This window comes from Olea europaea, chromosome 12 (genome assembly GCF_002742605.1).
Source record: "Olea europaea var. sylvestris chromosome 12, O_europaea_v1, whole genome shotgun sequence".
Lineage (NCBI taxonomy): Eukaryota > Viridiplantae > Streptophyta > Magnoliopsida > Lamiales > Oleaceae > Olea > Olea europaea.
In genome coordinates, this window is record NC_036248.1 from 19,155,152 (window position 1) to 19,182,657 (window position 27,506).

Here is a 27,506-nt window from a genome sequence, read left to right on the forward strand (position 1 = left end):
TAGTATTACCTACATAAGATCTTCTATTACGTGATTGATGTTCTCTAAAGCATCATGTCCTTCTAGTACATTTAAAATCTTATCATAACAAATATTATCGCATGTAGTTTATCACTTTTATTAAGGTTAACTTCTATAGATTTTGATGTCATGATCTATCAGACTTTTAGAGACATGTTATTCTTAATCAATGTCCATTTATGCACATATTTAATTTTGCATTAACGCAAATTAACATCTACGATAGTTTAACGTTAGGCACAGAGTCCAAAGTTCACTATGTTCTCAATCATCGTCCGCAATTTTATTGTTTCGCTATCATAAACTTAATTTAATAATGCAAAATTCCATGGGTTCTAAGTGAGAATTGCATTAATTCTTCCAACTTTAGAACCTCCACTCAGTTGGTGAATCAGATAGTTCTTGGTGAGATTTTCTCTAAATCTTCCAATTATCGAACTATCACTCAACTGACAATCAATAGGTCTAAGTAAAAATCTCACTAATTCTACTGACCTTAGCATTTATAACAATACATTATGTATTCAATTAGATAATTTCATAATTTGCAATAAAAACATAAATATGCACATTTATCCAATCATGACATGCATCATGATATAACAAATTAATTCTTTTAGAAGATAACTTCAATTATAATTCAAAAATAAAATTAACATCGTTTAAGTTTTATTTTACAAATTCTCAATCCCATCTAAATCTCGGTCGCAACACGGTCCTAATAACTGGAAAGTGACATTAGAATTAGTATATTCTGCTTGTCATCAAAAATTTATATCCCAAAATTTTTACGTGTTCCACAATAGGTCATGTTCCAAATTCATTCATTTATATCGATAAGCATGGAACATTTCAACAAGTTTCATGACCTTTGGTTTTCTAGCATTCATTCTAATGATACTATAAATGTGCACAGATCTAGCCATATTTGATTAAGCACCAAAAATTGAAAACAAGTCACAATGGATCACATAACATAATTAAGACCCACACAACTCATGAACGTATATATAATGCGGTATTTTAAATACTTTCGGAGTATTTTTCATTTAAAAATGAAACACTTCAAAAAAAAAAAATAACTCCCACTAGGCAAATACTGCTTAACAAATATTCTTGATTTTTATAAAAAATTTAGAATTCAATCAAGTCCAAAAAATTTTTTTTGATTATTTGAAAATTAAATTTAATTGAAAATAAAAATCAAGAATATTTGAGGGAACAATTTGCAATTTTCTAAAATTCATTTAAAAAGGTCAAACGGTAATTTTATTTGAAATTCCAACTTTTAAACCCCCCCCCCCCCCCTTTTTAATAAAAAAGGGGGCATTGAACACCCACTACACGCCAATCCGCGGCCCTTATTCAATGAAAAAAAAATTCGTTAATTCGTCCATCTAATCAAATTTAACGTTCTGAGTTCATCTGTGTGGTCATATTTCATAATATTAATTTTTAAGATTGTGTTCTGGACCCAAACAGATCCGATCGAGACTAAAAAATGGGAAAAAAGTATTGTTCTTTAAAAAAAAAAAAACAAGACATAATTTTCTGATTTTTTATCAATATTTTGGAGGGCCATAACTTCTTCATTCCAAGGCCAAAATTTATGTTCTTTATATTGTTGGAAATGTCTCGAGAAGATCCATCCAACCATATCAAATGGGCATCATGAAACACAATGTGGAAGAAGTTATCATCTAATGAAGTTTCTGATTTTACAAATTTTCACTAAAAAAATAGATTTTCATCTAAACTTTAGGAAGGCATAACTTTCTCGTCTCAAGTCCAAAATTAATGATCTTTATATCATTAGAAAGGTCTCGAGAAGACCTATCCAACCATACCAAATGGATAGCATGAAACTTAATGTATAAAAAATTATCATGTGATGAATTTCAGAGTTTTACCAAGTTTCACGCTTAAAATTCAGATTATCATCCAAATTTCAAAAACTCATAACTTCTTCGTTTTAAGTCCAAAATTTGAGTTATTTATATGGTTGGAAAGCTTATGAGAAGACCTTTCTAACCATACTAATCTTAATACATGAAGACGAATAACCAAATGACAGTAAATTATAAAATGATGCCACTAAATACCACATAAGGTTTCAAAACTTTGCATATAAGATTCATAACGCAATTCTATCATGTAATGGCATAATTAAGCATGAATTATAGCAAGGAATTCAACCTTGTGGATCTGATACCAATGTAGGAAAAACGTAGCATGCTTTGACATGAATTTCGGGTCAATAAACTTACTTGAAATGATGAATTTCAAGATCTTTGTGTAGTTGAATCACCTTGCCTTCAAATCTCCAAAATCTACATTTTCTTGTACTCCAATGGTCTAAATCCCAATCATAATGGAAGGGAATTATTATCCACAATCATGCCAAAAATGTGATTCTAAGGGCTTTTCAATTTTGATGTGATTTACATACGAATTTTCACCATATTTCTCATATCTTTCATTTTCCCCCTCTTTTCCATAACTTCTATCTAGAAGTTTCAAGTAGTTATTTGGGAGTTATAGGTTTGAATTATAAATTCAAACCACTCCCTCCAACTCTTATAAAATCCTGCGGATCGGGTCACCCCACATGGGCGACCCATTATCCGTATTTTCCAGCAGTGGGCATATGGAAGAAACAATTCGTCACTTATTCTTTGAATGTTCTCTCACATAGGTTGTATGGGAAAATATTAGACATTGGCTTGGCATCAAAAGATCTATGTCAACACTTGCTAGCTCTCTCAAGTGGATAAAGAAAGAGGCTCCTGAGACATCATGGCGAAGCAAGGCTAAGAGAATTGCACTTGCTAGTACCGTTTACTTCCTTTGGTTGACACGTAATAAAAAGATTTTTGAAGACCTTTCACCAAGCTTGGATTCCATTGTGAGACGGATCAAGACACACGTATACAAAGTTATGTTCTCTATGTATCCGGATGTTTTGATCCATTTTGAGTCCTTAGCGTTGGATCATTGACTTTTTTTTGCACTCCACTTTTGTTGTCTTTCCCGGGTATGCACGGAGAAATTGTGTGTGATATTGGTTTCCGTTTTGCCCGGGTATGCCCGGTGTGCTTGTATATGAACATTTTTTATCAATGATATTTACATTTACCAAAAAAAAAACTCATCGATAAGCATTTCAAATCCTAAATTAGAAGGATTCCAACTTTTGGGAACATATTATGTTACATACTGAACTTAACACTAGACTGCAGACTTTAAATTGGAAACAAACATGATCCATAAGTAGAGAAACAATGTAAATTCTAATCTTCTGGAGAAAGATATTGTTCTAACCTTTATAAGGGCTGTAGCATCCTCTTCAGTTGTACCACCTCTCTTGCCAATAAGAACAATGCCTAAAATGTAACATGAAAATAATAATTGGGCATAGCATTAGTTTCTATTCGTTTAAAGTGCCATTCTTGCCGGTGATGCCTTGGCAAATGATACGGGTTTTCTTGTCCACAAACACAGCTGGAGGAGGTGGAGCCGATCCGAAGTTGCGGTTCTGCTGGAGCTGCCTAGAGTACAACAGTTTTGACGTGAAGTTGCTAATTAGTCTTGTGGCTTGTCGAGTCATTGGTACAATTAATTGCCGGGGCCGAGCTGATAAGATGGTGCGGCGACAGTATAGGATGGTTGGTTTTGCTAAAAAAAAAATTACAGACAAGCGTCAAAAGAGTACAAAAATATAGGGGGTGCTACATGTACACTAAGTATGTACAGCCCACTTACAAGGGGGCAGGGCCCGCTCGTCAATTGGTCGTGAGCCCCTCCCCTCGTAGGAGGGGAGTGTACACTCAAAACGAATTTTCAGTGGAGCGGTCACACTATCACCACGTGGATGGTGTGATTGCTGCGCTACTTCAATGGGTGGCCCACACATCTCGAGGTGGCGCACCCTGATAGGGCGGGCTAAAATATAGACCTTTAATATTAGAGGACGGTAAATTGCATTCAAATTCCGATTATACATAAACGTTGATACCTTTTTATTATTATCGTGCAAAATATTTCTAACTTCTATTTTTAACATTTTTCTCCTCAATTACATCTTTGATTGTGCAAAATATCCCTTTTGGGCATTATCGTCTTTTTATCCACTTTTGATTCATTTGAACCCATTTTTTCCAGTTTAAACCTTTGAAAAGTAACCATTTGACTTGTAGTTTCAAGTCAGTTTAGTCGGTAAACAATAACGGATTTGAAAAGGTAATCAATGTTTTGATTCATCTTTTAAATGATTTAATTTTGGAATTTATGTATTTTGAAGCACGATACATTATACTCGTACATCTCCCAAAACAATCGTTTGATTGGCACGTGAACTTCAGAAGTCTCTAGAGAACTAAAAGAGTTTTTTTCCATTTTTTTTTTTTTTTTTTCCTGAATCTCCACTCAAATTTTGAGGCAATGAATCATCAATTTTAATTTTTGCAATGCATAGAGTTTCTAGATTAAAATTTATTCCACAAAAAAATTGTTAATTGGATTTGGCATGATCTTTCATTGATATACTAAGATATCGAACAGAAATTTACATAATCAAATTAGGAAAACATGAGAGAAAAAGAGAAATGTAATATGCAACTGTTTGGGAGAGATTTTTTGGTTCAAAAAATTAATTTTTTGACCATTATTTCACTATTTTTGCCGTCATATTTGACTTCTTCTCTCATAGATAGACCCCACTTTTTTCCTAACGATCAAAAATTTAATTCTCAAAGTCACTCTTAAACAGGCTCATGATCTTTTTCAGATGTCATATTTAATGAACAATTGTTGAAAAGAGTGTAGATTAATGAAAATGATTCTGTAGCTAGTATTAAAGTATTTCAAACTTTTGGGGGTTGGGGTGCGGGGTAGTGATGATACGGTACAATCTCACCAACACCTAAATCACTACCAATCAAACAATAACCATCCATTTCTTTTCACTTAATGCTATTTAACATCACTTGTGTAAGAATACCAAGCTAATTGACACTAATGTGACAATAAATTAGAAGTATAATTTAATGAATTACATAATTTTACCTTTGGTTGAACATATCACATATTATCATATAGATCGGCACTCTAGCACTACTCATTCTAGATAGCATTATTCTTTCGTTTCCTTTACAAATACATCTAAGCTAGTGGTGTCATCATACGATAAAAAGGGACAAAAAGAAAACAGAGCACAAGGTAACGCATACATGAACACGCACAAATGAAGTGTGAAATAAATAGTCGAACAGGTGTATTCACAAATAAAAACGAAAACTTTCAATACATAGAAGATGATGGAAAAAAGACAATAAAAAGATAAAGGCAGTCGACATATGGATGAACAATTTTCATCCCCATCAAATTATACACACCCTCTAATGCTCTGAATATAGTTGAAATTCCGATATTATGAACCACAGCAAGCTGACTTTTGTGCAGCTGAACCACCTGAACCTGGCTGATTTGATTGGTTGATCCTAATGGCCTGAGGCTGCAGTAACCAACCGAATATTTTGCATTCATAAAAATATTGAGGCAATGAAACTAAAAGGAGAATTTAATGCATTGAATCACCTCGTCTAAAAGCTTACATTATTAGAGCGAGGACGGAGTTATTTTTATTTAAATTTAATTTTCAACAAGCCTCTCACGTGCAGATAGAATTCATTTTTGCATTGAAACTCTAATACATATTCATGAGGCTATATTTGGTGCACCGGATTAGGCTATACAAAATTGTAATGGATAGCAGACAGTATTATGTCAGAAGTTGTCTCATATTTTTATTTTATTTTATTATTATTATTTTTTTTAAGTAGCATTATGGTAGAAGTTGGATAAAATTCTCTAATTTTTTCATTCACAAGACAGTCACACTATAAACTGTATAACATAATACAGAGATTGGAAGAGCGTCCAGGCCGGATAAAAAAGAGATAGTAAGTAAATTATTTGAAATGAAGTACAAAGATTATTATCTGCCTTAATCAATCATCATACCCTCTACCTAATAATATTCATCACAATTTATACTAGACTTTTATCTAGTCAAATTCAATGCACCAAAAACGACCTAAATAGATGGCACGAAGAACTGAACTCACAAATTTCATATGCTTTGATACCATGTTAAACCATCTTATCTGAAAATTTAAGCTATTAGACAGAACAATTTATTTAATTAAATTTTGTCTTCAAGACATATAATCCACTCTAGTAGCCAGAGGAACTAAAGTGGAGGGGCATAACATAATTCTGCCCCATGGTATCTGAACATAGATCAAATAACATCTTTTTATAACTTAAAGTTGGATAATTTTCCCAATACTTATTTCTTAGATAAAAGGATGATAAAACAAATAAGAAAAAACTTGTACCTCGATCTTAGAATCAGTTTCTGAAAGCCGTTGTTTTATATCTCTAGCAATCGAAAAGAAAACCTCCTCCACATTCATGTTTGTCTTTGCACTCTATAATAGAATATCATTTAGAAGTTACAACATAAACTAAATAGCTATGCTAGACATCCAATCAGGCAAGATGGAGTTCTACTTACTGTTTCAAAGAACTTTATACCATACTCATCGGCAAGAGCTTGACCTTTGGAGGTAGGCACAGCCTTGCAAATTTAAGAAAAAGAAAATATCAATAACCATGGCACATGCAAAGATACTTTGCATCTAAACTTTCATCGAGCTCCACAAAGAAAAGTTTATATAATCTTCAGTTTCAGACAGGGACACAAACATGTATAAAAGGGAAGCAGCATGCTCCGTCAACTTAGTTCACGTCAGAATAGAAAGTAAAATTTCTCGTGTCAATATCTACAAATGCAACCACCTACCCTTTTACTTTCATCCATGTCAGCCTTGTTCCCCACCAATATTTTGTTAACATTGTCAGAAGCATGTTGCTCAATGTTGCGAATCCAGTTCCTAATATCTGAACAAGAAAAACAATAAAATATAATTGAATATGGCCAACAACAAAATTAATTCTGCCGGTCAAAACACAGTAAAAAGGGTGGTGCAATAATGACATGCAAAAAAACACAAAAAATAAGTGACATGGATGGATTCTCAGATTAATTACGAAAACTGTATTCTAGGTAAAAGAAAATTTACTATTGAAAGATGATTCATCAGTGACATCATACACCAGCAAGATACCCATAGCTCCTCTGTAATAAGCTGCAAAAAGGCAAATTATTGCTAAAGATAAATGCCATAATTATTGGATATAAAGTTGAAAAGGAAACTATCACACTACTTCATCCTGCATAGATTTATAAACTGACAGACATGTTGAATTTCTATTGCTCCTTGTCAAAATGAGTAACTATATTTGACTTGAATTGATTACTTAGCTGAGGCCTTTCTCTAGTGTAATGATCAATTTTCATCTTGCTCAAGTGAATAACCCAGTTCATTCAAAATTAAAAAAAGGAAATATGCCTCTCATTTTATTCTTTGGTCCACAGACCAGCTCCTCTTTGTCTAGTAGTCCAGCAATCCACCTGCCCCATAAAAACTACCTGAGAAACACTATCATCTGACCCCGAATCCACCATCAACCAATAATTAGCTCATATATATATATAGACACACGCACCCCATTGACACGTCCTTAGCACCAAAAAGTACTAACTAAAACAACTGACATCAAAGACACAACCAAAATTCCACCATCGAAACAAGCACAAAATAACCATATCACAATCAATGGAACTCTACAACGGCCCAAAGTACCCACCCACCCGACTTACAGCCATCAATTCCTCAAGAACCAAAATTACTCTCTAATGAATGCCCCAAAATGAAGTAGCCACAGAAAATGAACAAAAAGTTACGTGGCTTGGCATCAAGAAATTTGGAAATTTTCCTGATTGAGAGGTAGATTTTCTATCCGCGTAGCATTGGAACAGCAATGTAGACTTTTGTTTACCTAGGGTTCGAATCCCTCTCTTTCTGTACCTTCATTTAATAGACTGATTTAACTAACAACACAGGATCAAATAGCAATGTAGACCTTTATTCCACTAGTTAGACCTTTCCTATGATGGTGGTGGTTCTAAACTGTAGCAGTGGGTTCAAGAACTCTAGGGTGTCCATAGGTGTTTGGAAACTAAGTTGGCAATGTTAGTTGCAACTCAAATGGGGTATGCTGTGGCAACAGCAGCTGTGACAACTTTATATACTATCATGAAATGTTCTAACAGGAGGATACCAGCAGAAGAAAGCAGGTGGGAAAAAAAAATTTATATAAAAACAGGATATTGTTTACAAACAAATAGAAAGGAAGACATTTCTCCAGAAATGGAGGTAGAAAAAAATGCTTGAACACACACACGTATCAGCAGGATGTATTTTGACCGCATTATAAGCAAATGCTCAGTGCGTGACATAAAACTTAAATATTGCCACCATTAAAGGTTTACGTACTCTTCCTGCTGATACGTGTGTGTTACTCTTCCTGCTGATACGTGTGTGTTGGCACTAGGATATAGCAGCATCTGTAATTCTTGACTTCTAAAATGAAGAGTATGAAGCTACCTACACACCTGTTGTGATAGTCCGGAACCGCTCCTGACCAGCTGTATCCCAAATTTGCAACTTAATTCGTTTGCCATCCAGCTCTACAGTTCTTATCTTAAAATCAATGCTGCACAATAAGCATCACTTTAAATTATTGAAAAATAAATGAATGAAATGGATATCTTATGCCAATTACATCAGAGAGCTCGACTTATACAATCTGTTTGTTGACATATTATCAGGACACTTGAATCAGACAACAATATAATTAATCTGAAACTCTTCTAGACTGTTATCAGTCTATCCAGGTATTAATCATAATGGCATCCAAACATCCTTTTATTACCTTTTGGCCCCCTAGTGGCAGACAGTCAATAATCTAACCGTTTTGTTGCTTATATAAACCTGAACAAGTAAAAAATTCACATGGGAAAAACATGCAGACTTCTCTATCCAAATCCTTATAGCGTGCGTCCCAGTGATTACTCAATGGTTAAATTTGGAATAGACGAAATGCAAACACTGGCATCAGCTAATACTAACTACTAACATTCTAGATATTGATGGTCCATTTCATAGCAGATTGAAGTTACAAAGAAACACGATGTCACAAAACTACAAACCCGATAGTGGTAATGAAACTTGTTGTGAAGGAACCATCCGAAAAACGCAAAAGCAAACAACTCTTGCCCACACCTGTAAAAACAAACGAGTACAAGATTGAAGTTTCTAGCTATACCAAACAAGATGATTACTCAAACAATTGTCAGCTGAGGTATGCATAAACACTTCAAAGTTTTCATAAAAATTAAAGGTAGTAGCAATGTGAACATGAAGAAACAATGGCTAGTATAAAGAAACTCTTGCAGCTCCCGCAAGACAAAGAGGCGTCAAACAGGAACTGCTGAAGGGGGCAAACTTTGGCACTCATTATCAAAGGCTTCAGTGACCAGAAAGCAACAATGACATCATGACCTCGTGACAAATGCAGCAGAAAAGCATACATAATTTATTTTCAAGAGCAAAGAAAGAAAAGTGAACACGTGCATTCTTCAGAATGAAAAAAGTTCTAAAAGTACCAAACTATATCGAACTAACACAACATGAACTGTGTATAACATCTAAGCAGGAGAAAAAGAAATGTAGCCAGCTGGTCTTAATATCTAGAAGTGAAAAGGCAATTTGAGATATATATTAAAAAAAAAATGTTACCGTTGATTGTTAGGGATGATTTTCAAAGGAGAACGTGAAAAATTATTGAAATTGATTCCAAAAAAGTGCATATAGGTCTGCGTAGTCCTAAAAGGACTAGTTACATAAAATAGAAGGCCATAAATAGAAAAATGAACGAAAAATTCATGACAGCAAGCAAAATGTAAAAAAGTTAGTTTTCCTTTTTTTATTTATTTTTCTGGGCTGCAGCAACAGTATTCTGTTCATTGATACAACTTCTGAGATGTATAACACTGTTGCAATTCTATTGTCTCTAATTTACGTTTTATTCTATTTTAGGTCAATGACAAGGATGAGAAGCCAGCGCATTTAATTATATATCTCAAGAGCTGATGTGTTTACTCAGTTTAGGATTACATCCCTTGAATTTCTGGCGACTGCAAGCATGTATATTAACTTTACAACAAAATCCCACACAACGAAATGCAATGAGGACTTTCATAAGACAGAATGATGTCAATAGTTAAACTATTATATTTCAGGCCGCCTTGTTTGAAATCTAAAATCATGATGTGGTTTTTTATTTTTTAAAAGCAAACCCTTTGTAAGTTGTTATATTTCCCTCAACTGCCTTAACCAACCTAAAAATTGATCTTTTGGAGTTATTGAATAAAGCATTATTTTCGACGGGGCTTCCATGATTTTGGAATCAATAAAGAATGCATCTCAAAAATGACAATAAAATCTAAATCAAGCATTTGCTGAAGGCGACACCAAGCTCTACCGCATTACAGAAATAAACTCAGGATCCACAATCAAATGCACCTTGATTGGCAATCATTCGATCCAATAGATCTCACAAATTATTGATAGGCGAAGAAAATAAGAAAAACAGACAGCAGATACAAACCGCTGTCACCAATGAGGAGCAGTTTAATCAAATAATCGTAATCGGCTCTAGCCCTGGCTGGGGGAGCAGCCATCTTCACACTCTCTCTTTAAATCTCTGTTAATACAGAACCGTAGATGTTCACCTCTGCGAAAAAAAAAAAAAGGAACAGAAATGAGATTTATTTAAAAGTGAGGATCGAATTAAAACCCAAAAAAAAAAAAAAAAAAAAAAAAAAAAAGGAAAGAAAAGAGGAGGAATCCGGAGAAACACAGAAGAAGGGGGGGAAAGTATACCCGTGGCCCAGGTTAGCAAATCGTCGGCGACATGTGGTGAAGCTGTACACAAATCCGATGGGGATATCCGCAGAGGACGCGTCTCCCTCTCTAAAGTAAACTGCGTTTGGTAGTACACGTATGCGTATACACACATGAATTCGTCTTCGACACGGTGAAAGTAGACTATTTCTCTTTTCAAATGGGACTATTTCCTTTTTCTTCTATTTTCGGCAGTGGACCGTTTCTCAAGGGTGGCCGGCAATTTTCAAAGTTAAAAATATGGTTTACTCTTTTAGCCCTATTTGTTAGCAAGTTTTCACTCCCAAAAAATCAATTTTAAAGGCCATCTCCAACGATGTATCAAATTTTATACAATTTTGCACCCAATTTTGCACTAAATCTTACACCAAGTTAAAAATTCTTCTCCAACCATTATATCAAAAACTTATACCAAATAAACAGTGCTTTATTATTTTATTCATTATTTCGATTTTTGACAATGTATTTATTTTAAAAAATTATTTATTTATTTTATAACTATATAAATTACTAAATCATAACTTCGTTAAATTAACAAATATATTGATTACTAAATTATTCACATGTCTTATATATTATGTTAAGTTGACAAAAATATTTGATTTTATCATTAATTTATGATAAACAATTACGTTAAATTTACAAAAATAATAAATTTTAATAATATAAACTTTAAATTAAATTAAACTTTACGTTAAATTAAACTTTAAACGTAAACTTTACAAATTAAACTTTACGTTAAATTAATAATTACGTTAATTATTATTGATTATCTAACTTCTAATAAAAAGGGGAAGGAGTGTCTACTATTCATGCAATAGTAAATTAATTCAATTTTACTATGTATGATGTCATTTTTTATTTTATTTATGTCAAACAAATGTTCTTCCACACATCATGTCACTATTATTAAAAAATAATAATAATTTTAGTAAATATAAACTGCCATGAGTGTAAAAAAAAACAAAAAAAAACCTCTTCACACATAAGCTTTAAAATAAATAAATAAATAAACTCTCCGCACAGTGCGAAGAGATAGCAAATCATGTGCAGAGTAAAAAATGAAGAAAAATTCTCCGCATAATGCAGAGAGATGGCAAACCATGTGCGGAGAGTTAACAAAATTTTCGTACATTGCAAAGTAAAAAATATATATATCTCCGCACAGTGCGGAGAGATGGCAAACACCATGATAAAACTCTCCGCACAGTGTGGAGAGATGGCATTCTGTGCGGACTCTCCGTACAGTGCGGAGTAAAAAAAGTAAAAAAAAAATCGCATAGTGTGGAGAGTTGGCAAACTCTCTGTACAGTGCGAAGTTAAAAAAAAAATCCCTCTCCGCACAATAACTGTCACGTGCATTGCACGAATTTTGCATTTATCGTATTTTTATTAGTGTATGAATTTTAGTTTTTTGAAAAGTTTTTAAAAAAAAATATCTAAAAATATTTCCATGATATAAAAAAATAATTACAAATTATTTTTACAATTACATAACAGTATTGTATCATTTAGAAAAAATATACTTGTATATTTCATACTTGAATAAGAAATATACGAGATTATACAAATTATTTTTCTTGTATTATTTGATAGTGTTAATATGATTGAGTTGAATGTGAAAATTATATTTCTAAATTTTGTGTAATTCAATATTGAAAAATTGAAAATTGAACACCATATTCACATGCATTTATATTTTGTGCCTCATATATATTTAACATTTATTTTATGCTTATGTTGAAAAAATAAAAATCCCGAAATTTTTTTAAAATTCGGTTTGGTAAGTGAATGCACGATATTCTACATTCTCGGTATTTGTAAGTGCAAAAATCGATATATAAAAATACAGTAAACTGCAAATACGGTAGGCAGCATATACGATAAGCTGTAAATACGATAAGGTAAAAATACGATAACTTGTTTGCAAATACTGTAGGCTGCAAATACAGTAAGCAGCATATACAGTAAGTTGCAAATACAGTAAGTTGTTTGCAAATGCGGTAGACTGCAAATACAGTAGGCAGCATATACGTTAAGCTGTATGTACGGTAAGTTTCCTGCAAATACGGTAAGCTGCATATATGAATTTATAATTTGTTATAAATGTATAAAATTTATTTAATATTGCATTTCTTAAGTATTAAATGTTGTAATTCAATATTGTTTCCTTTTTTATAATTGTATTTTCGAAAACTAAAAAAAAAAAAAAAAAAGTGGTTATGAAATTGCTAATTTTTAAATGTACTTTTTTATTGAAGATAAAAATGATTTTTTTATGTTATTTTTAAAAAAAAATTATTGTAATTTTATTAGCGTAATAAGAAGATTTATTATGCATTTTTTTTTTTACATTTTGTGAAGAATTTTGTTTATAGTGATTGACAAATATTCTTCCACACATGCATCATACCAACAACATTAAAAAAATAATAATAATTTTAGTATATATAAATTTCATGAGACCAAAAAAAAAAAATTCTCCACACATGAGCAAAAAAAAAAAGACTCCGCAAAGTGCGGAGAGATGACAAATTATCTCTCCGCATAGTGTGAAGAGAAAAACAAAAAAACTCGGGATTTTATCTGCAAGTTCCAATAGGTCTTTTCTCAAATAGCTTTTGAGCAATGTATTGAACACTTTAATTCCTGACCTACAACCCAAAAGTATAATTTCATTGAAAATTGTATCCGCTTCTAATGTCCAAGAGCTATTATCAAGCAAGTGTAAAATATTGAATTTGGGTGGTGCCCGAGAGCCTCCATTTGTGAAAGTAATGCCATGGAACTATCAATATCTCATTCTTTGCACAACTCACATATTGTTTCATTGTATGAATCACAAGAAAGCTCACTTCCAATACCATAAATATGATTTGTATGCTTAGAAATTGAGCTATGACTGGAATTTAAAGAATATATAATTGATTTTAAGCCATATTTTTTTACTCTGTTTCGTTATATACACGAAAAATTTACAAATATTGAAATTTGACTTGTAATTAAGGAATTTGAAAACAACTCTCCGCACTGTGCGGAGAGTTTTTTCTTTCTGTACTGTGCGGAGAGCTGGTTTGTCATCTCTCCGCATTGTGTAAAGAGTTTTTTTTACTCCGCACTGTGCGAAGAGTTTGCCAACTCTCTGCACATGGTTCAACTCTCTCCGTACTGTTCGGAGAGATTTTTTTTCTCTCCACACTTTTTTTTACTCCATACATGGTTCAATTCTCTACGCACTGTACGAAGAGCTTTTTTCTCTCCGCACTTTGCAGAGAGTTTTGTCATTATGCGGACCAACTCTTCACACTGTGCGAAGAGTTTTTTTTTTTTTGTTCTCCATACTGTGCAGAGAGTTAGTTTGACATCTCTCCGCATTGTGCGGAGATTTTTTTTTTTTTTTTACTCCACAAGTTTTTTTCTCTCCGCACTTTTTTTTATTTTTTATTTTTACTCAGCACTTGGTTCAACTCTATCCGTACTGTGCGGAGAGTTTTTTTTTTCAATTTTATAATATTGAATTACACAAAATTTAGAAATATAATATTCACATTCAATTCAATCATATCAACACTATCAAAGAATACAAGCAAAATAGTTTAAATATTTCTTATTCAAGCATGAAATATACAAGCATATTTTTTCTAGATAATATACTGTTATACAATTGTAAAAATAATTTATAATTATTTTCTTATATCATGGAAATATTTTTAGATATTGCTTCAAAAACTTTTCAAAAAAACTGAAATTCATATACTAATAAAAATACGATAAATACAAAATTCGTGCAACGCACGTGATAGCGACTAGTATTATTAAAAATAATAAACTTTAATAATATAATTAATAGTGTAATTAATTAAGTAATTATTATCATTATCATTATCATTATTATTATCATTATGGAATGAAAATGACACAAATACCCTTAACCATTTTCTTTGAAAAATGAAAAATAAGGACAAAATGGACATTGCACCATTTGGTTCAAAAAATGGTATAATGAATAGTTTTGCACCAAATATGGTACAATACTATTCATGTTGCACCATTTTGCACCAAAATTTGGTGCAATGGTTCAATGATTGGAGGAAGTTTGCACCAAAATTTTGGTGTAATTGTGCATCTATTGGAGATGCCCTAACTATTATTTTACCCTTTCAACCGTTATTTTTTTACTTTTTTACTCACAAGCGGGACATATTTTTCTCTCTTATGATCAAAGAATCAATTCGCATAATCAGGCCCCTATAAAATATATAGCCCCGTTTATTGAAGATTAAACTTTTAATTTTAATTAAAATTAAAATTAATAATTAATTCTAATCAAATTCATATGTTTTATTACCTTTTATCAAATTTTATTAAAAAATAATTCCCACCAAATAAAGGCATAGTTAAGCTTAAAAATTTACTTATAAGTAAACAAATTTTAGTTTAACTAATTTAAAAATAAGTTAAATATTTAAACAGTAAAATAAATATTTTTTTTTGTCAAATAAGTAACTTATCCAAATAAGCTTAACTAAACACGATTAATTACATAAAATTTTAGCCCATATTTGGCCCCTATTTTTTAAAATTTCTCAAAATCATTTTTAACCACATATTTTATAACACCAACAACTTTAAAACCACACATTTCATTAATTTTTTTCAAAAATAGTCCCAAATTTAATTTTTATTCACATCAAATGGCAAAATATCATTGTAGATGGACAGTCAAGGCGTTGTCAATTAGCTGCCTCCATTTTTATTTTTTTTTATCGTACCTGTGTATTGAAAAATGCATAGAGTGGAACACGTTAAAATATGAAACTGTATGGTTCAAAATTTCTTGGGAAGCTAATCATACATTGAGCAATGTCCAAACAAAAAATTGTGTACTCGATAGATGCTTTCTTTTGGAAATTCGACCATTGCCGTTCTGTAAATATGAAATGATTTCATCCAAATATGAAACCGTTATCGATCTTGAAGAAATCGGGTCCGTTTTACTCAAGGTAATATATGTCTAGGGATTCGTTTTTGTATGGATCGACCTTTTCTTTTTATATATATAATTTTCAATTATAGATTCAAATTTCCTACAGCTAGTTGTTTGTTGTTTCTATAGACATGGAATTAACAAGAAGTGGGTCTTGTGTTATTCCAAAAATGATTTTAATAAAGTTATGGAAGTCCTTATTTACAGATACGAGTTTTACTGTCCTATGCTTTTTTCTCAGTTCACCACCGAGTTCATAGAAATCTAACAGAACATTCAATTATAATTAGAGAAGTAAAATACATAAATGGAGAAGCTATAAACATAGTGTTTCATATCGATGCATTAATAACATCAATGCAATGCAATGCAAAAGCAAGTCGTCTCACCACAAACTCCGAGTAGCATTGCGATGTGTCAATATATAATCCGAAAGAAAAGGAAATTTGTCCATCCAGCATTACTGCAAAAGCACAAAAAGTTTCAGGCCCTTGAAAATATATGTAATAGCATAACTAAAGAATTAACATTTACTAGTGATTACCCTGTTTGGTGCCCATTATTTCAAGAGGGGGGGGGGGGGGGGGGGGTTGTGAAAAAAAAATTGGATTTACATGCAAAATATTTTATTGTGGAAATGTGTAATTGAAAATGATCATATAGCAAAACGAGTTTTAAAACGATGAGCACCAAACAAGGGTGGGGCTAAATCACATGATGTCGAACCAACTCCGAAGATAGGGTTCCTTATTAAAATGAATATAATTAGGCCTGGGAATGGTTCGGGTTGGGTTGGCTTTGAGCCCAACCCGAAACCAAAATCGACTTGGCCAGTTTGGATAAATCGATCCAATCCTGCTGTTGAAACAAAACTGAACCGAATCAAACCAAACCAAATTGAGTTAGTTTGGTTTGATTATTGGTTGGGACATTGGTCCGAGTTAAAAAAATTATACAGCTAAAGTACATGTTGATGAATTCTATTACCAGATTAAAAAATGAATCAAATTACATACAGCAAACATATGAAATGGAACGTCATAACAAGTACTCTTAGTTTATATATGTAGCCTAGCCCTGGAGATAAATGGATGGACAGTGAAACAATTCAATTTGCAGTTCACATTTAAATCTTAGCCGTTACTCTTTCAAGTGACCACACTGCATTATTTAGCACTTCAAATTCTTCCTCTAGAGAAATAATCATTTCCCTATATACGGGAAGAAAAATTTCTATACACATTCTGCTCAGTCTTAAAAAGAAAAGGCCAAGCATGTCCATGTCAACATCAGATCTTCAAGATTCAGTTTACATCCATAGACATTTTATATGATTTGGCTCAGAGAAAGCAGCAATAACAAGCTAAGCAGATCTGCATATGTTAGCATATGGATAGACAGGAGGCCCAAAAAAGGCCTGATCTACACTGAGGACTGCTCATTCCCTAAATGCAAGACAATCATTCATCAGACGAACAAGACATGGAATATATATGCTCGAGACAATTTTTCAGCTGTCTCAAAGACAGAGAGGGACAAGTTTATCTCAGACGGTTGGCTACTGGAGCAGATTCTAGGAATCTCAATGTTATCATGGAAGCTTTACCATGTAAATATGTTGGCTTTACCTCAAAAAACTTGCAAGCCGGTTTTACTCTACCATTGCAAGATTAATCCCTATACCACCGATCACAAATGTTTCTCTGCATTACAATGCTACTCCTAATTTACTTCAATAGTTGAGTCAGCTATAACAACCCATGGATGCGAGTTAAGTGCAAAAGTTCTAGAGTGGGTACATTTTCCAGACCAAATTTGAAAAAGTCATTTAGCCTAGCAAAAAAGGCATAGACAACATCTAGCTCTGGTTTCATCTTGGATTGGTTCACTTGGCATCTCACAGAAGTATCCGCACACCTCACAGAATTAGCAGGCAGATATAATGAAGCAGTGTAACGCATTCACACAATCTTGTATACTGAAATATGAGATTTGGTTCTAGTTACCTCTCAAGTCAAAGCAGTGTCTTTGACATCCAATAGAATGCCTCTGAATTATGCAGTCCGTCTCTTTCTTTTTGAATGTAATTTTCCAAGGAAAATGCACTCTCGTCGATTTGGTCACTGGACATTGCATCCTCAGCTAATTTTACAGCTGCAATTTGAGACAGTTGGAAGTTTAAGCCAACTTGCTGCAATTTTCTAGCAGTGTCTTCCTCTCCAAGCATCAGAAGGGAAATCAACAGAGATTTAAGTTCACGTTTTGCCCCATCAGCCAGAGACATCCCCTTCGTATGCTCTAGCAAAGCCATCTCCTCACCAGGGCTGGATGATAACAAAATGCATTCCATAAGATGCAACAAACACGAACCTCAGAACCAAAAAAGGAAGTTCTTGAATTTACATGTACCTTCCAGCACGAATTTTCCCTTTATTTCGCTGACGCCTGTAATCTCTGCCCTTGGTAGATATGCTTGAGCTGAAAGATGCCGTTGAACTTTTTCTTGTCCTGCTCATGAAAGAAAGCCAGTATACAGCTCATATTTATGTCATAAACAAATATTCATGTACACTAAAACTAAATAGTAACAATTATTTATAAGCAAGACATATAGAATGCCATTATGTTTTCTGTTTCCTCACGAGTCTCCCTCCTGGAATCCAGTTACTATCAACACTATAGCTTCAAAATAACAGTCAAACAACAAAATGCAGCTTTTCTACATTCTGTTCAATTGAACCTCTTTAATGTACTCTTGATCTCCTCACAATTGTAGCCCCTCTAACCTTTCAAATCAGTCCTTGTGGATTTACAGTTCTATCATACACACACAGTTCCAATTAATTCCATTTTGACTATATAATCTATCGAACTATAAGAAGTGTAGAAACTGGATTCTCCTAAGCTAACGGCTCTCAGACTTCCTCTGAGAGAGTCACTCTAACAGGGCATTTCACTAGTTGAATTCAGCTTAGAATTCATGTCTTCCTATTCAAAAAAGTAGGCATATGACGTACAAAACGTTCACGCCCTTATAAGATATATTAATATGGTCATTCAACCTACATATCCCCTTTTCTATTCTATATATGCCTAATCATTCCTCAAAAGTTTACACTTTACTTCATTCTAGGACCGAATGAGAGGACGACTTCCTGTCTAATGAACTCAGCAAGAGCTTCTTTTGCCAATTCCACTCGCCAAAGTTGGGCTTGCTTGATCAAGAGCGAGAAGAGAAGAAGAACGTTCATTTGAAGAGTGGCGATTGTCTCTCTCCAACCTTTACTGCCCAACATGAGAAAAGACAGCTAATGCATTCCACTAATTGAATAGGGTTCTATAGTTGGTCCATGTAAGATTTTGGCCCATATATGCAAATACACCAAAAAAAAAAAAATGGAAAACAATGACACTTAGCCTAGGAGCACAGAAAACCACAGACAACGAAAGGCAAACCAAGACACTACATTTTGGCACCGGACTTCTTTGTTAAGAAATACGAACTCAAGCTTCAATTTGGAACTTCAACAGCTGTTCATTTTTCTTTACTTTTTCCTGGGTGGGTGAGAGGACAGGAGTTCTTGCTTCCAGGAGATCTGGAGCTTTACTCTGGTTATGAAACGATTGGAAATTATCTAGGCGAACATTTCAAACATCAGAAATAAATTAAGAAAACCATTATATTGCCAAATTAAACCTTCTCAGTCATAATACACAATTTTGAGATACAGAGAATAGTGAATTAACACTTTGAATATTTCATGGCTGATTATGGCACATTTTTCCATTTCAAGATCACGGGATACAGAGCATTGCTTCACTGTCAGAGAGAACCTATCTTCCAGATTGAAGAACAGAAATTAAATATAACAGCTACAGAGAATAGTGAATTAACACTTTGAATAATCTCATGGCTGATTGTGGCACATTGTTTCATCTCAAGATCACGGGATAAGAAGCATTGCTTCACTGCAGAGAGAACCTATCTTCCAGATTTATGAACAGAAATTAATACAAAACACAACGTGGTTTTGTACGAGTCAAAAACATGGAAAAAAATCTCTCAGCAAATCATAACACACCTACCCCAAAAGAGAAAGAACTTGTTCCACCAAGTCCTGTAATGGCATTAATGAGCTGGAAGTACCTTCCACAAATGTCTGTGTTGATGCTATTGGTCTCTAAGTCAAGAGACATTGGCAGTCTCAAGATACATTAAAAATATGGCTAGATATCTACAGAATTACATTCTTCAGAAAAATTCTACCCTCACTAACTGATGAAAACTAGCATAAAAAATTAAAAAATACTAAAATTCAGGGGATAGATCAGTAAATGAAGTTTTCTCTGACTAAAATGCTTTTCCATATGTCATGACGTCCTATATGTCCTTCCTAGAAGAGGGATGGAGTTACGAGGTGGTAATGGGACAAGAGCCAGGCAAAATGGAAACAAAATCCACCATAGTGACAACAACAATCAGCGCTCAGAGCATTTGGTTTTACTTAATATTCTTAAGAAAAAAATCTCTAGATACCAGACGTAAAGAGAAAATCTGGATAATATCAATGCCTATGGGGGGAACATTGGCAAAACAATTCTAGCTAAAAAAGGAAAATGCATAAGAAAAGAAGGCATAATGAAGCATGACCAAGTACAGATACAAAACATACCCAGTGGTGTATGCACTCATTCCACTGAAACTACTGCTAGCTTGCGAAGCGATTTCATCATCAAGTTCGCTAACTGATCTCTCGTCCGATTGAATCTTTGCTGCAAGCAGTAATCTTCTTTGGCGAACTGCTAGATATCGAGTCAAGTATTTACCAACTTTCTCCAGTCCTTCATCATATTCACAAATAAGCGTGCTTGCACACTCAAGAGAAGCATTTTTCACTTCTGAAATAAGATCGTCTCTCCTGTGCAAGAAAGAAATCCTCAAAGCCTCCTCCCAATCCCTTGCGCAGACCAATAGGCTAATAGTGTTGTTAAGATCACAGCAGTACTCCAGGGATATTTTGGCAGCATCCCCTGGTTTACCAAGAGCCTGAAGTTCCTCGCAGAGCTCATGAGCCAGCTGTAAAATTTCATCCTTTCCAAGTTTAATGAGACCAGCAATTGTCAAAACCCCCTTCCAATTCAAACAAGCACGGTAAGCCTTTAAAGCTTTTTCCAAACAGAAACAACGCAAATAAGTGGAAGCAGCGTCCTCAAAGCACTTCGTGGAACTAAGATGATCTCCCCATGCTTCAAGAACTTTCCTTCTCCTCTGAGGATCACCAATTAGCTGAAGTCCCAAGGGAAAAAGTTTGGGATTATTCTTCATCAAGTTAATAGAATCTTCATAGTAAGCATCTCCTGCAGATATAATGTGCCTGAGAGCATGTTCATACCTTCGCAGTTTAAGGTCTATGTTATATTGCATCAGAACTGTTGGCATACATTCCAATTCATGGAGAATTGGAAGAAATTCTTTTGGATCCTTTTGGGAATTCAATGCAACAATAGCTGCTAAATTCAAATCATAAAGTCCTAAAGCAGCTTCAAAGACAGCATCCGGGTCAGCCAACCATAATAGATGCTTCAGAGATTCCTCAGCAGAAGGATAGGACACTCTCGGGGTATCATCTGTTACAGAGAGCTCCCTATCTCGGATAACCTTTATTCTTCCCAAAGCTTCCTCCAGAGCTGGGGGATCAGTTCGAGCTAAAGTAGTCAAAATACAGATCTCCCTTGCAGGACTTTCCTCAATTTTCTCTTCAAGAGCCTTACGTATAGCCATCAGGACAGAAGAGACTTTGTTGCTACCATCCAAACCCGTAGGTCCACTACGTCCTACAAATTTATCATCCTTTATGCAAGGTAGGGACATATAATTTTTGTACAGTGTCTCCATGACATCTTCATTCTTCACGGCACAAGCAAACTCAGTTATATAGTTCAGGTTATTAACCTCTTTCACGAACTCTGCAACTGACTGAAGAAAGGCTTGCCAACCACAATGGTCGACAATTACATTAAAATCTATCCTATGCCGCCGTACCATGAGCAATGCATCTCTAAAACGCCTTTGGACCAGAGCATTGACAATTGAAGCAAGGACTAATTTCCTTGGATAGACACATTCAAGATTTCCTCTAGTTGTTTGCATTATGATAGCAGAGTCATCTTCATGAAGGACTCCAACAACCTGCGCCCCCTTCTCCCATATATATATACAATTTTTTTCATTTGCACCCTTACTATTCTTCATAACAGGAAGGAAATTATCATATTTCTCTTCTAATTGTCCGAGCAAAATATCATCAATGTCAACAATAAATAATAGATCCTGTTTAGTTGCAAGTACCAAATGTGTAATCCTTTTGCAAGCAGAACTAGAATAAACTGAAAAACTACTACAGTTGTTACACAATATCATTCCCTTAAGATGCAGCCTGCCATTGTCATCAAGCCCAAAAAGCAAATCTCTCTCTTGCTCATCATAGCCTCCAATAGGAGCAATGACCATCGATGGGCAGGATGTTAAGAAACCCATGTCATCACATCTCTGAAGAGGAACTTCTTTGTTCGCGCCCAATTTTGATATATATTCAAATACTTTTCCACCATCAAATTGAACAAATGCTGAATACCTATTAAATGGTTTAGGAGCTATACCAATTACTACCCGTTCAAGATAGATTTGACTGGAAACATTCCCATGCCAGCCTGAACATGTCATTGAGCCAGGAATGTGATTCTCAGAACAAGTAAGCTGAAATTCTAGCAGGTAATATCCAGCACGCCAATCCTTGTTAAAATCTTTTCCTTTGGTGAAATTACTATGACTGAGACCAAAATGGGAAACACTAAGAAGCACATGTGAATCCAACCACGCAAGATGTATAAAAGATCCAAAACCAGTATCAGATGACAAAACCTCAACTTTAAATTCCTTGCTTTCTAGCTCATCCCACTGATCAAGCAAAGGAAACTCTACTATACACAAACTTCCATCTGACAGAGATGCAGCTAGAAGAGTTTTAGAAACTTCAGAACACACAGCCATATCCCTAACAGCGGCAGGAAATTCTAAGTTAAAAAAGTACATAGGAGGTGGCATCAAGGATAAAGAAAGTGGAGTTACTAGTATCTTTGAGCCATCAATGACAAATGCAGTTGAGTTATCCATGACAGATGTAACCCAGAAAAGCTTGTAAGTTGTAATCTGGCCATGAAGAGTCCAACAATTCAACTGTAATGGCTTTGTTGGATCCCACATGAACTTAACCATATCCTGCTTTAAATATCTGATCTCTTGCTTTAAGTACCAATGATTATTACTGAATAACCAAATCTTGATGGTGTCAAATGTTTCACCTCTGATGACGGCAGCAAGAAGCTCTGAGTTACAGTTAAATTTAAGGATTTCTATGGTCACATCAGTTCCTAAATTGATACTGAATGAGCTTCTTTCTAAACCGTTTCTCTCAAAGAAAGCTATGGATGGACATTGCTTCTCTTCCTTTCGATCATAAACGGTGGCAATTCTTGCTCCATTCGGCATCCAATCTACAGCTGATCCCATAAAGGGCTTTAATTCTGAGACAGAATGGAGTGTCCCAGATTCACGTTCCCAAACTTTAAGCTTCTTACTCAAAGGAAAAGAATCATGCACTTTGCTCAGTGTCGCAAAGAATTTCCCATCCCCTCTCCATGAAATAGGACTTCCAAATGAATAGTTAGAAGAAAATGTCGATTCCTATAAATACAGTTCAATATAATGACTCATTAAACAATTATATAAAACAGTAAAAACTCAATTTTCCACGCTATCGTTACAGCATTCGAGTATTTGAAACTATCTTTCTTTCAAACAAGTGTTATTTACTCAGTGAAAAATAAATAAATAAATAATAAAAAAAGAGCATTATCTAATATAATGAAGAGACTTCTTTCTTTACTATGCTAAATTGAGCACATTATCTACAAGAAATTGTTCGAAATACATCTTAAAAAAATAAGTAATTGCATAGACGTGGATATGAGGCAATTCCATTCGTAGGAACAAAGAGAAGCAGATTTATTCTATACCCAATATGTTCGTACCGCCGGAAAAGCCAAGGGGTCAACAAGTCAAGTTTTACTACAATTACTTGAAAGGAAAGAAAGCGTGGAGCTTAAATAACTCACTCAAACGGACACACTAACACGTGAATTTTCTAGAAGTAGGACACAAACACGTCCATCCAAATTCTTTAAAATTTCAAATTCATATGGGATATATTATTTCTATAATTTTTAATATAGGACATGACGTGACATGTTTGACAATTGCTGGAGAGAGGTCTCTAAAGTAACTATCGAGCATCAATAATTAGAAAATATAAATAATCGGACAAGGGCACATGGTTTGTTAAATACAAGTCCTTGAGTTTCCGAGGAGTGTCGTGTTCGATACAACACAATGCAAAGTGGACCATGGGAGGAGGGCCCATGAGCACAGGAGTTCCCTCCCTCAAGGAGTCAAGTGCGAGGGATGTGTCAGACACGAACACACTGCCGTAGTAAGTGTCCATGCATCATTATGTAACCAAGGCAGAATTTAACCAACATACTCATAATAAATGACATTCCAGGCTACAGTGTGTTCCAGGGTAATAAAGATTTCCAAGTTGACATGACCGATGAAAATGGTGAATCTTTAACTTTTCCTCCTATCTTCAATATCATTAGTCAATGGAGTATTTTTTTTCTACGCTGAAATTATCATACCCTATTCAGTAATAGATACAATGATGCCATCTGAATTCCACAACTTAGAACAAAGATGGTCCGGAAACTAAATCATTTAATACAAGTATTTCAAGTTTTAGAGGTGCAAGAAAGCGCAAGTTCTATAGAGCTCTCTTGGTTACTACAGTTATTTTCTTAATACTAATTGTTTACCAGAATCTTTCTTCCCTTTTGGTGAAGGTGAAGCCATTTTACAAGCTCAAGTTTACAGGTATGGTACTGGCTCACACTGGTTTACCTAAAACCATCCAAGTTTGACAAGTCTGGTATGTTTGCAAACGGGTTACTCGAAAACCAGCCCAGGTTTGACAGGTCTGGTAAGTTAGCAATCTAATAGAGCCACCAGGATTGATCTGATACCCATGTCATCAGTCTTCCTGTTCGACTACCTGACCTAGTCCAGTTTCTTTTTACATACAGCACAATTAACTAATTGTGCACACAAACAGTCCAAATTTGGGTTCAACACATTCTGAATTGGATAATTACAGTGTACAATTTGTCCAAAAATTCACACACCAAAAGGATATTAAAAGTTGGTAAGGATTTAAAGTTATTAAAAAGCATGCCAACAGATTGGCGAATACTGTAAGAAGTCCTTACGTACGTGAACGTCCTCGGGAAGATCATCAAGGGCTATTTCATACAGTACATCCCAGTCAAGAGTCATCACTAAAATCTGCCCAAAACCAGTAATTACACCAAGCAGATCTCCATCTGGACTAGGAGAGATGCACTTTACACCACCTTCCACTCGGCCAACAATTTCTGTTGCATTATCATCCACATTATTAAGTAACAGAAGTCCAAAAGAAGTTCCAATGATCAAGGCTTCCTTTTCCATAAGATATTCCAAGGAAGTAATGAAATCTCCACTTTCTAAATCAATGAGCTGAACAAAAGCAGGTAACAAGGTTTTACTCCATGCTCCTGCAATCTAGTTCAAGTCACAACCAACTTGTTAGAGAGAGAGAGGAAAACACCAATGCATAACCATCCAAGAACTCTTGATAGTTGATATTATCAGTATAACATATGAGCAACTTCAGAAAAAATTTGCTAGTTCACTCTTAAATTTTCATCATAAACAAATCTCTGTTTAGTTTTTAGTCTTCTCATTTTTCATTTCTCACTAGATTGTTTCGATGCCAAGTTTATGCAGCGTGGTTTTGGCAATTAGTATTTCCTACCTATATCTCAATAGCCAGCATAATTAAAGAGAAGTGATACAGCATGTGAAGTGCATCCACAACAAGCTCAAACTCAAATGAGACTGTTTCACCAACCTAAGTTCATAAAGTACGTCCAAACATTTAACATTTTGCTCTTTAATAGGTTGCACAAAACCAAAATCCCTTCCTTTCAGTTTCCATTAGACTGATACCAATGAGAATGCAAGACTGAAAAACAATAGACAAAAACAAACAATTTTTATGTAAAATAGTAATTTGTGGAAAATATTTTATTTTTCCCCCATTTCATGTTTAAAATTAACTTCAACATCATCAAATAAATAAACTTTGTATCACTTTTCAATTTTTCATCATCCCACACAACATAAAACAACTGATTGCCCAGAAAGAAAAAGACGTTAAAAAAAAAAAAAAAAAAAAAAATTAAAAAAAAAAAAAAAAAAAAAAACACTAAAGACTGTGAAAACAATTAGATATGCATACCTATGAGATTACGAGCAAGAATGGATAAGCTAAAAAAAATTCTTTTCAGTTAAGATGTAATTTCCAAAGTAAATAAATAATCCTTTAATTGATGAGGTATTACTTATTTTGATAATTCGATAAGAGTATGCAAAAAAATGCAACTTTTACTTGTTTTCCTAGACTTGGCTAAACGAGCTCTATTGAAACCATAAATTGAAACACTTTCGATTTATTTATTTTAATGAATAAGCACAGAAATGCAAGGACACATGAACGGCTATAAAATGGAGACTAATACATGTTTCTTACTTGAGGTGACGGAATTTGAGTGGCGTATATAAAATTTGCGGATGATGAGAAAAAAAGGCGGTTGCGCTCCATGTCCATGGCCAATAACTGCAGGACTTCTTCTCCATTCTCCGACTGTAACTGCAGCGTCGATGACACCTCCCATGATAACTTAAGATTGTTCATTGCAATTCCTTTTTCTCAATTTATGCTCCAAAAAATCAGTAAAAGTTGATTAGGATTGTGTGTATATGTAGTAAAACCCTAAATTTCTCCGTCGAGGGTTTTGTGAGGTTTAAGCTTCCGAGGGAGGGAGGCAGCTGACAGACGAATGTAGTGTTATTAGATTTACTAAAAACAAATTGAATTATTCACGAAATTTTAAAAAAAAAAATTTGTATTATTTTACTCAAAGTATACTATTTATTAATTCAATTTATGCTTGGTAATTTACCTGATAATAGATTCTATAGGCATTTTTTAAGGAAATAATAATTATGATAATATTTTTTTTAAAAAAAGAAATGAATTTGCAGGCTCAAATTTTATTGTTGAACCTTATATTGATTTATTGTTTAAGCTTTTATGAAGATAAAATATATTTGTATTGCGAAATTTATAATTAGAACGTTACAATTTAAGTACTATGCTAAGATTTCACATAAATACATTTATTTTTTACTTGTTTGCAATATGATATTTTCACATCGGAAAAATCATGGTTTGAAATCTAATCAAACCACAGAAAATGGTTTGATTTGAAAAATAAAATGATTTGATTTGATTTGAATTTTTTTTCAATTTGTTTAGAATAGTTAGGTTTGAAGGTAGTTCAAAACA

At 34.0% G+C, this 27,506-nt stretch overlaps 2 protein-coding genes across 4 annotated transcripts; both read right to left on the minus strand.

Moving 5' to 3' along the window:
• Window positions 1-5,250: 5,250 nt before the first annotated feature.
• LOC111405992 (ras-related protein RABE1c-like) lies at window positions 5,251-11,158 on the minus strand. Of its 2 annotated transcripts, XM_023035145.1 has the most exons (9): window positions 10,935-11,153; window positions 10,660-10,785; window positions 9,200-9,272; window positions 8,603-8,703; window positions 7,167-7,232; window positions 6,887-6,984; window positions 6,599-6,661; window positions 6,420-6,512; window positions 5,251-5,533 (listed from the first exon to the last, which is right to left on the minus strand). In XM_023035145.1, exons 2-9 carry the CDS (start codon window positions 10,730-10,732, stop codon window positions 5,450-5,452), a joined length of 651 nt encoding a protein of 216 aa, XP_022890913.1. In that variant the 5' UTR covers window positions 10,733-10,785; window positions 10,935-11,153; the 3' UTR covers window positions 5,251-5,449. The 2 variants fall into 2 exon arrangements, with proteins under 2 accessions (XP_022890913.1, XP_022890914.1); XM_023035146.1 differs by lacking the exon at window positions 7,167-7,232 and having other exon boundaries at window positions 10,935-11,158.
• Window positions 11,159-16,079: 4,921 nt separating this feature from the next.
• On the minus strand, window positions 16,080-27,011 carry LOC111405993 (elongator complex protein 1). 2 transcript variants are annotated; one of them, XM_023035147.1, is made up of 6 exons: window positions 26,688-27,011; window positions 25,328-25,657; window positions 20,616-23,686; window positions 18,352-18,450; window positions 17,949-18,266; window positions 16,080-16,405 (listed from the first exon to the last, which is right to left on the minus strand). In XM_023035147.1, exons 1-5 carry the CDS (start codon window positions 26,850-26,852, stop codon window positions 17,957-17,959), a joined length of 3,975 nt encoding a protein of 1,324 aa, XP_022890915.1. In that variant the 5' UTR covers window positions 26,853-27,011; the 3' UTR covers window positions 16,080-16,405; window positions 17,949-17,956. The 2 variants fall into 2 exon arrangements, with proteins under 2 accessions (XP_022890915.1, XP_022890916.1); XM_023035148.1 differs by having other exon boundaries at window positions 25,324-25,657; window positions 26,688-27,010.
• Between the last annotated feature and the right edge of the window lie 495 nt (window positions 27,012-27,506).

Excerpts from the sequence above, each read along its gene's own strand:
- LOC111405992 (XM_023035145.1), bottom strand. The coding sequence starts at position 10,732 with ATGGCTGCTCCCCCAGCCAGGGCTAGAGCCGATTACGATTATTTGATT. Across the intron at positions 9,273-10,659 it reads GCTCCTCATTGGTGACAGCG|GTGTGGGCAAGAGTTGTTTG; the intron begins GTTTGTATCTGC and ends TTGTTTTTACAG. Across the intron at positions 6,513-6,598 it reads GTATAAAGTTCTTTGAAACA|AGTGCAAAGACAAACATGAA; the intron begins GTAAGTAGAACT and ends ATTCTATTATAG.
- LOC111405993 (XM_023035147.1), bottom strand. The coding sequence starts at position 26,852 with ATGAACAATCTTAAGTTATCATGGGAGGTGTCATCGACGCTGCAGTTA. Across the intron at positions 23,687-25,327 it reads ATCTTCCCGAGGACGTTCAC|GAATCGACATTTTCTTCTAA; the intron begins GTACGTAAGGAC and ends CTGTATTTATAG. Across the intron at positions 18,267-18,351 it reads GGGAAAATTCGTGCTGGAAG|CCCTGGTGAGGAGATGGCTT; the intron begins GTACATGTAAAT and ends GTTATCATCCAG.